General features: G+C 38.5%; 1 protein-coding gene across 1 annotated transcript; it reads right to left on the reverse strand.

The window, feature by feature from the left end:
• Positions 1 to 9,086: 9,086 nt before the first annotated feature.
• LOC113173539 (olfactory receptor 11A1-like) lies at positions 9,087 to 10,013 on the reverse strand. Its single transcript, XM_026376970.1, has one exon. The coding sequence runs from the start codon at positions 10,011 to 10,013 to the stop codon at positions 9,087 to 9,089; it is 927 nt and encodes a 308-aa protein (XP_026232755.1).
• Between the last annotated feature and the right edge of the window lie 827 nt (positions 10,014 to 10,840).

Here is a 10,840-nt window from a genome sequence, read left to right on the forward strand (position 1 = left end):
GCTGAGGGACCTGACAGAGCTGTGAAATGTTTTAAAGACTTCTTCAACCTCCGTGGATCTCATTAAACGTTACATCATGACTGACTAACATGTAAACAACCTTTTCAAACGCTGAATCCATGAGTGGTTTTAGACCTGTTTTACTGAGGCCTGTGTTCTCCTACAATTTTCTGTGGCCATTAAATGACATCATGCAGTTGATTTCTGTGGCAACATCAACTATGTCTATCAGTCTGCTTCTCACTTACTATATCTCCTCGTAAATTTTTATTTGACATAAAAATACATTTCTTAACATGAATGTTGAATGGCTGTAGAAAAATGTAATGTAAAAAAATGTTTTTTTTAACACAGCCACACATTTGAAGCTTACATTTTCAACGGAAAAGTCAGTAACTTGTAAGACAGGTGATAACATGGATTAATTTTTTCTTGTGACATAATAAATAAACTCATTAAATAAAGACTACTCCTGATATTGTTGGATCAAATCTGCAGTGTATTAAGATATGTACTGGATCAGCCTCACACCAATAATGCCCAGCCCTAGTTCCCACCATATGACAGATGTTGCATTTCCAGATGACCCCTCTACAAATAAAAACAGCTCCAGTTATTACAAAAGTTCTCGTAAAGTTCCTTGAAATGATTTGTGTGCCTAAGGTCGTTCATAATGGCCAAAGTACAAACTTTAAGTCAAAAATGTTTGGGTCCTTAAACGTGTGATTGCCATTGATCATAAAACATAGTACCATCTTGAAAGCCAGGAGAAGTCAGAGAGATTTCATGAGACCTTGAAATCTGTGTTACAAAAACACAGTTTTGATTCTATGAAGAACTGAGGGAAGTTCCACATGTTGCTTGCATTCCATGAAGTTGCTTGAGAGCCTATTGGGTTCATTCTTGTTCTTAAGTTTGGATGTAAGAGTTCCTTTAACGGTGCTGAAGGAAAAAGCGGATTATGCTTAAAAAGTCAAAGACAAGCATTCCTGAGTATTTCCAAACACTCAAAGGTCGACTCCAGAACACAACAAAGTCTGACAGAGTTTGATTTTTATTTAAATTACATTGTCTAGACTCTGGATTGCAAATGACAGACCTGTCAACATGATGAAGTTGTAAAACCAGTGGCCTCAGTTTCTAAGGTGTGCACTTCATCTGATGAAGAGGAAGAACTGAATTTTGAGTTATGGTCAACCCTGCCCGTGTAGTTGTCCCACCTTTCCAATCATATAAGTACTGATCTCTTTGAAATTCCATCTCAGACTACTGTCACAATACCACACTGCAGGTTTTCAGCACAAGAGAAAGCAAAACATGTCCAGAGGATCACCAAGCCACCACCATACTTCACTGAAGGCATGGTGTTCTTTTCAATGTTTGCTTGTTCCTCCTAAAAGTTTCACAGAACTCCAAAGAACAGAACCGAAAGTATGACAACACCTAACACCTCAAGCCTCAAGAGTGTTTCTCATGATGGAAAGTTTAATGAGATCCACAGAGTCTGAGTCTGGCCTCGTGACAAGAATAAAAAATGGAATTGGAGCTTCTGAGACAGACAGTGTGGAAACTCCAGTGAAGTGCCGCCAGTGCAGAAATGTCAACAAATATCTTCCTCTCTAAACTAAATTTTACTAACATTTTATACACCAATTCTTGAGATTTTTGTTTTATAAGGTGAGAGGAAATTCAATTTGTAGTATAAAAAGTATAACTTTTTTATTGTATTCACAAATTATTGTATTCACAAAACATGCATCTGAAGGAGCAACAAGTAGAGTTTTAGTGGTGGGAAGCAAATAGAGTGTTTATCATTGCTATGTTTCTGCATTTGAACAGAATCATAGTGATGGAGTAATAATGAAATCTGGCGTTGAGGTCACCACAATTACAAAGCAATCTGTTTTTGAATGCATGTTAGGAATGAAGAAAATATTAAATACAAGACTTTCTATAAAGTAAAGAAGTCACAGCCCTGCCACAACTGTGATTCTACAGATTTAGCTTTATAGATAACAGATCGGTTGATGGCTGTTACAGTTCCTCCCTCTGCCCCTGTCTGCAGCTTTGGTTTTGTTTTGTTCTGGTCTCACCCTCCTGTCTCACACCATATATGGACTTCCTCCACTTTCCACCCTCCACTCCACACACCGGACTAATTACAGACTCAAGTCACCTGTGCATCACTCTGTTTTAAAAGCACCCCTCAGTCCTCAGTTCGGTGCTGGTTTGTCGCACATTGACTTTCATGCTCTCACACTACTCCTCCAAGAATCTGGTTAGTCTGTCTGTCTGTTGGTTCGTCAGGAACCTCCATTTTGTTTGTACCTTTGGTTTGTTTGGTCTGCGTTCATGCAGTGTTTTTTTGTTGATACTTTGTCCTGTTACTTTTGTATGTTTTGTTCTCGTTTTCCTGCCCTCGGCAGTGATTTTCGTTTGTCACTTTGTATTTCTTTTAGTGAGTTGTAGTTTGTATTTTTGTCTAGTGGTTTCTTAGTTGGTACTTTGTATGTTTTGTTGTTTTATTAGTTTGTCTTTTGCCTGCGTCGCTGCAGTGTTTTGTTTGTCACTTTGAACTTACCACCGTGTGTTCGGGTCTCTTTCGTTTGGTACTTTGTTCGTGTTTGTTAGTTCCCTGTGTCCCCTGCCCTTTTTGTTAATAAATATCCTTTTGTTCTTACTCGTTCGTCCCGTCAGTCCCTGTTCGTAACAGATGGCATCTCTGCAGTGTTATTACAATTACTCTAACAATTCATCAGGGTTTATAACATTAGTTCACTTTATTTTGACATGTTAAAAAATGTCCTTCCAGGGAGGAAGCAGTCTAAGTACGAGTGAGGTCTGAAAAATAAATTTAGAGCTCTTATACAAACAGGACCATCCATGCCATATGCAGAGATGATCTGATCAATTTTTTCTCTAATAGTTATAATTTTATTTGTAAAGAAATTCATGAAGTCATACCATCGTCTTGTCACAAGCACAATGAGGTGAGGACCCAATAGCATGACATAGGCAGGCTGGAGTAGTGAACGTTGTTTAATGAAAGGTGGCAGGCAGAAGAATCCAAACTAAAGACAAACGGTAGAAACTAAAGGCGACTGCACACAGGGCAGGAAGATTATCATACATACAATATACTAGAAATAGTTCTAAGAGTTCTTAGAGGAGAACTGGTCGTGCAGGCTTGGGTACAGGAGAGATCTCCTCAGCAGAGACGACGGACTGACAGGGAGGAAGCGGAGTGGAGTGGCTTATGTAGAAGTGAGTTGGAGATAACGAGACACAGTTGAACCAGATGGGGGTTAATGCCATGCAGTGAGACAGAAACATGCAGGAGGAGGGTAGTATCTGAAACGAAAAGGGGACCACAAATATGAGTGCAGACGTAAACAAAGGAAAACAATGACACCTCTGTTTAATCCTCTAATATATCTCTAAATGTTGTCCAACCAAAATCATCTGATAAACACTGATTAATATACAGACATTAGGGACTCAGGTGCTAGAGCAGTCGTCTATGAACCCCAGGGTCCAACCACAACGTCCCCAAGTGGATCAATAAAGTATTCATTATTTTTGGGGATCAATGTTGGTCAGGTGTGATTTTGTGCAATCTTCAGGCACCACCAAAAGGAGAACATTGACCGTTGACAGCTTTTATTCTCCTGCCTAAACTCCTATCAGCCAAGGAAATCGCAGACCTGCTTCCGTCTTAATGGACTCCCCCACAATATTGTCTCAGACAGAGGTTCCGAGTTTACTGCCAATTTCTGGTCCAGCTTGTGGGATTTCTATCAGCCTATCTTCTGAATGTGACCCAGAGTCCAATGGCCAGACAGAAAGATTAAACCGAGAGCTGGTGACCGGCGTCTGACTTCTGTGCTCCCCTGAACCAGCTTAGCAATGTGGTCTGGGTTGCATATGTGCTCAACTCTCTGCCACCTACTTCCCCAGCTATCCCACTTTCAGATTGTTTATGGTTACCAGTCATCTGTGTTTGAATCACAGGAAGGAGAATCATTTGTCCCCTCGGCCCAAGCGTTTTTCTGATGTTGTCACTTAGCGTGGAGAGGAAGCAAATTCATCCTACATTCCATAGTTAAGCCAAAAGTCCTGACCATGCAGTTTATAACTTCCCCTCATCACACCTGAGCTTCCTAAAAAAGACCTTTTAAACCAATCGTTGGCTGTTGTCTGCTCTTTGAGCCCGGTCAAAGTTAAAACCTTACAATGTGGCTATAATGGGTACAGTTTTCATCTCCAAAAGACTTGCTTCAGAAACTAGAAATTAACAGTTGTCTTACAAGTTTCATCGAAAATGTAAGCTTCAAAAATTTTTGACAAATTCAAGAAGAAATATATGAAGTAATAAGCTGAAGGAGAGTACTACTACTACTACTATATTATTATTATTATATTATTATTATTATTATTATTATTGTGTCATTTAATGGTCACAGAAAATTGTAGCAGATCTCACACCTCAGTTAAATAGGTCTAAAACCACTTATGGATTCAGGCCTCCAGAGTTTGATAAAGTTGTTTACATGTTGCTCAGTTATGAAAAGTTTAATGAGATCCATGGAGGTTGAAGAAGTCTTTAAAACAATTCACAGACTCAGTCAGGTCCCTCAGCAGCTTTAAAGATGAGCACATATTAGGTGTGTGTCAAGGCCAGTTTATCATATTGGCTTTTCTCAGTGTTATATTATCTGCCATTTTTAATGTTCAACCATATCTGACTTTGTTAATGGAGACAGAACAAAATGCAACATATCTATTTCTTGATGGACATGTGGAAGTGCAAAAATACAGATACATTTATTTTATGATTGTTTTCATAGTATATATTCTCATACTCTGCAGTAATTCTACTATTGTGTACTTGATCTGGAAACACCAAGACCTCCATGAGCCTATGTACATTTTTATTGCAGCTTTATTAGTGAACTCTGTGTTTCTCAGCACTAATATCTACCCAAAGCTACTGAATGACTTCTTATCTGAAAAACAGATCATATCTTATCAAGCATGTCTTGCTCAGTTTTTTATGTTTTACTCTTTAGGTGGTTCTGAGTTTTTACTGTTGACAGTCATGGCCTATGACAGATATATTTCTATATGTAAACCCCTTCAGTATCCAACTATCATGAGAAAAAGAACTGTCAGTATCTTACTGTCTTTAGCTTTCCTTGTACCTTTAGTTGAGCATGTGGCGTTAGTTACATTGAATGCTTATCAAAAGCTCTGCAGCTTCACTCTGAAAGTAATTTTTTGTAATAACTCAATATACAAACTTCATTGTGTGAGTTCAAGAGTAATATCTTTATATGGTGTGTTTACTTTGCTAAATATTGTTGTGTTTCCTGTGTTTTTCATCGTTTTTACCTACACCAGGATTCTTATAATATGTTATCATAGTAGTGGAGAAGTTAGGAAAAAAGCTGCACAGACCTGTTTACCTCACCTGTTGGTTTTAATCAATGTGTTTGTTTTGGCAGCATATGATGTTATTACAGTTAGAATTGAACCAGATTTTCCAAAAATTGCACATCTAATAATGAGTTTACAGTTAATTTTGTATAATCCTCTATTTAATCCATTTATATATGGACTAAAAATGAAAGAAATTTCTAAACACCTCAAAAGGTTTGTTTTGTCGGGATAAAATTATATAATGTTATCAGCACTCATCGTATTTTGTGAATTACACACATTTTTGTATTATTACAAGCAGTTGACTGTTATGACCCTGCTCTCATACTTCCAGTCTGGCCTCTCTAGCTCATTGTTGTCAGCTTCTCCCTAATCAACATAATCACCTCTCACCTGTGCCTCATCGTGTCCTGGTTCCCTTTATATATCGTTCCCCATTCTTTCCAACCTTGTTAAAAAGTAAGACGACAGTCTTCTCTCCAGCCCTTGTTACTCCTGCCTGATCTCTGCCTTTTGATCCTGACCTTGATTCTGCCTTAGCCCTTCGAAAGACTGTCTCTACAGATCGCTCTCCTCGTGTTACGGACCTCAACTCAGACCCCCTGGCCCTCCGCCTTGGAACTCTCTTTGGCGCTCCCATTAAACAGGCTCTGAAACCTTGAACTGGATCTCTTGCAAAGCCGTCTTCAGACCAAGGAGAATGGCTCCTCCATTGTGTGAGGTTTCTCCCTCCACACTCACAGTGTTGTTTTGTTCTTTTGTTCTCTGATCCCCAGGTTTACTAACCTCTTCCTTTTCTTGGTCATCAGTTTATTTGTTACTTTGCTCCCTTTTGTTCAGTGCTATTCACCTGGTGGGCACGTGGAGGACGCCGACCTCCGGAACTCCGAAATTACCCAAAGTGCCTTACGCTTCTCACCCGGAACTCTGAGCACTCATTGATGAACAGCAAGTAAGTCATGCACTATACAGCCACATTATTCATCTCATTGGATTCATTGCTCACCCTTGTGCTCTGTCCCAGATCCTGACCGCTAGTCTGCCCGGCCGTCTCACTCCTGCAGTTCTACTTTTGCACATTGTGCAATAAATACTTTTTTAATCTTACAGATGTCTGGCATTTTTATTGGGTTAAAAAAGAACTCTAATTCTTACAGTTGACGCTGACATACAGAAATTAAAGCTAAAGGCCAGATAAAGCAGTAATTGTGGATTTAGGGACAGAAACTTGAGTCTTAAAGCTCTGAATCAATCTGCCAGAACACACAGTTCATTTACAAAATCATAAAAGTATTAAAAACTATACCGCTGTTTTGTCCAGACCTACTGCATTACATAATTAGCTTAATTGAAACTTTTTTATGCTAATTTCATAGCCACATTGTAGCTGTGTGAATGTTCAAGGCCCACATAGGTTCAGCACGAAACATATAAAAATAACTTATAATATCGAGTTGATGCAAAGAAATTTTAATGATATACAAATTGAGAAAAACTAAATAAACATAAAAAGGTGTTAATATAGGGTTGTGTATGAGTCTTGAGAAAGAAAACAGATGCAGTGAAGTAGTAGAATTAATGTAGCGTGGTAGTAGGAGTCTGTGTGGCCAGAGTAATATGCCAGTGGGTGAAGACCAAAACAGTCAAGAAAAAGAGAGAGAGAGAAAGTTTCTTTCCAGGGTGGTAAGAGTTGACTGTAATTTTTCTTACAGGTCTTAAGGTTCTGGAGCCATCTTCAGCTGAGCGAATGAATGCTGCAATCTGCCATGAGGTACCATATTAGACAGTCTTCGACAGTAATTCGTAATAATCTCAGTGATGGCAAGGTAGAAATGCACCAATTTTGACTTGGACTGCTAGGAAGCTGAGCAGCAGGGCTCTACAGTGTCATCAGGAGACACACAGAATTCAATTCAATTCAATACAATTTAGCAATGTGCATGTGATGTCTGTATGTGTCTGTGTCGGTTGGTCCAGGGCCCCTTTTCTACATCTGTGAGATGTACACTACTAGTAATATTTCAAAAGGTTCTTCCAAATTCAGAACAAACTCTCCTGAAGAGAATATCTTACAAGAGCACACATTAGCAAATCAAATATTGCACATGGTATGCTTGAGATGGAATACATCAAATACCTGAACGGCTAGGGTTTTTTTCGGTGGCATGTCACAAACAAGGAAAGGATACAAAAAGATAAAGAAAGTTAAGAGTGCAAACGTAAAGTACCTGTGTCTACATGACCTGCATGTACAAGGAAAAGTAAGCCGTGAAGGGCTACAACCTAATTTCTGAAGAGGCAGGTGGAGAAAAACCCTGGAGAAAGACTTGGTGGCAACCGACACTGAAGTTTTAGTTTGACAACATGTACAGTTCACACAGTTCACACACTTAAGGCACATACTGAATGCTGAAATGCTGAAACCAAAGGTAAGATGGATTTATTCAAGTATCCGGACATCCATGGAAAAAACATCATGCGACCCATGGCCTACCTCCAGTAGGGGTCCTTAGGCAAGACCTCCTCACGCCTACCCAGTCGCTTTGGATAAAAGCGCCTGCTAAATGACAAAATGTAAAGGCATCCTTGGACCTTGCATTAGGACAATGATCTAAGCATACCTAATGTCCACCAAGGTTTGGTTGCAGAAGAAATTCTAGACAAATCTGGGTGGCCATCACCATCACCTCACCTGAACGCTAGAGAAAATCTTTGGTGAAATTTGAAGGAGGTGGTTGCAGTACACAGACCAGTTTGATCCTGTTTCATTTGTTTATTGCACAGTGCTAAGACTATGTCAATTTTGCTTAGACACAATTGCCAATTTTTCACCAGTCTTTAAACCGTTGTATGTAAGTGGCGCCTAAAATGCAGCTGCATGTCTTCAAGAATTTTCCCAAGGGGATTCATCTATCTATCCATGTTTTTATCTGCTCTACCCACTGCTGATTACCTGAATCTGGTGTGTTCAGCCAATCAGAAGCTATAAGTGCGGAAATGGTTGGAAAACTGGCAGGGCTGTGACTCTCCAGGGCCAGGGTTTTCCAACCTGGCTTAGTTCCTATCCATCAAAGGAGCCGTCTGGCTCTCATGTACACACTGGATTGACTAAAAGAATGCCTGTTTTGGAAGTTTGAAAGTGGAGTTTCAAGGGATGATCTTGATTTGACCGTATTGTTACAACATAGAGTTTAATTCAGATCCTGTAGAAGTCTGTTGCATGTTGACCTGAGATCATTCCTGTGGTTAAGCCAGACATCTGTACTACCTGATATAATATGTAATAACAAGTAGTTTATGAGTTATTTATACAATAACAAGATAAGATCAAACACTAACGCAAGGAAACTAGTAGACATCTTTGTAGATGCTAATTGAGATGGTTATGGTTAACATAACTGACTAGTAGTGTAAGTCTGCAACAACACCAGAAATTGAAGTTGGAATAACAAAAACAGATGTCTGTCATCACAGATTTTTCTCTTGCAGTTTTATGATGAATATTATAGAGAAGATCTATAATCTGGATAAAAGACCCTGTAAATTAAACACTCACAAAAGATCATTACATTACGTTCTCTGTTAAAGAAAAAAACTTGCATTAACACCACCAATATCACCATTACCACAGAATCACTTTTAATGCATTAGAATATTTTGGCTCGACAGAACAACCTCTTCAGATATTTAGCAACTGCTTTCATCTTTAGTCCATAAATGATTGGATTAAAAAGAGGATTATATAAAATCACTTGCAAACTCATTATAAAATGTGCAGTTTTTGAAAAGTCTGATCCCAGTCGAACTATACTGATATCAAATACAGACAAACAGGAAAAGCTGATTAAAACCAACAGATGAGGTAAACAGGTCTGTGCAGCTTTTTTCCTGTCATTTCTACTACTTCGATAGGATATTATCAGTATTCTAGTGTAGGTAAAAAGTATGAAGATCAGAGGGAAAAGTGCAGTGATTATCAGACCAATGATACCATAAACAGATCGAGCTTTTGAACTCACACAATAAAGACTGTAAATTGCATTATTACAAAAAATTCCATTTAAAGTTAAATTACATAGTTTCATATCAGCACTCAGCGTTACGGGAACGCCAACACTACACACAGGCAAAAGCCAAGATAAAACCAGTAAAATACTGACTGTCGTTTTTTTCATGATAGTTGGATACTGCAGAGGTTTACATATTGACACATATCTGTCATAGGACATAGCTGCTAACAGTAAGAACTCTGAACCTGCTGAAGCGTAATATATATGAAACTGAAAAAGACAGGCTGAATATGATATGATCTGTTTCTCAGATAAAAAGTCCACTAACAGTTTTGGGTAGATATTAGTGCTGAAAAGAACAGAGTTTAGTAACAAAGCTGCAATAAATATGTACATAGGCTCATGGAGGTTTTTGTGAATACAGATAAGACAAACGATGGTGAAGTTAAAGCAGATTATTAAAATATAAACTGTAAACATGGTCATAAAATAAAGATATTTGTATTTGTGCACTTCTACGTGCCCACCAAGAGTTATATATGTGAAATTAACTTCATCATCCATGAATGTTTTTTAAGCTTAATATTCAGTAATCAAAAAGCATAAATTCACAATATCTTTGACAATGTTTAGAACATCCGACCTTCACTGGATTGACTCATCCATTCACAGACATTGAAATAAATGTGATGTATGTTCATCTGCCATGTTCAGACTGTTAGAGGCTGTGCAAAGTTTTTGGTAGGCTGCTTCGCTCCCCATGGATCAAATTAAACCTTCAACCAAAACAGAATTGAATGTGTAAAGAAAAGTCTAAAGTTACATCACTGTACTGACACAAGTCAAATACAACAGGACACTGTAATGTTCACATAAATGTTCATCTTATTAGAAGAACACTTGATCTGCTGTATTAACCCAGTTACCAAACTGTTCAACAGCCTTTTGCTATTCAGGTAAAAATCAGGAAAAATAAAACTAGAACCATTTTTATACACTCTTAAGCATGTCAGACATCTAGATTAAATCTCTGATCCCACAGCAGGGAAATTCACTTGTTAAGCAGCTCACAGAGACATTTAAGGTGCAAGAAAGAGAAGCAAGTATAAAAATGATGCAGATGTTTATAACATCTTTACAAAAATGTTTACAGAATTGTGTAGTGAGTCAGAAAAGTCCCACGTCAGGATCCTGGTTCCTGCATTTCCTGTCTCAGGCTTTTATTTTGTTTTGTTATCTCCTCTAGTCCATGTTTCCAGGCTTCTAGTTCTGATTTTTTGACCTTGACTCTACCTTAGCTTTGCTCCCTTGAAAGACTGTATGTATCTTGCCTGCCTGTGTTTCTGGGCCCTCACTCTCCATCTCTGGACTACGGATCTCCCAGCGTTATC

This window comes from Anabas testudineus, chromosome 21, assembly GCF_900324465.2.
Source record: "Anabas testudineus chromosome 21, fAnaTes1.2, whole genome shotgun sequence".
In the NCBI taxonomy this organism is placed as follows: Eukaryota; Metazoa; Chordata; class Actinopteri; order Anabantiformes; family Anabantidae; genus Anabas; species Anabas testudineus.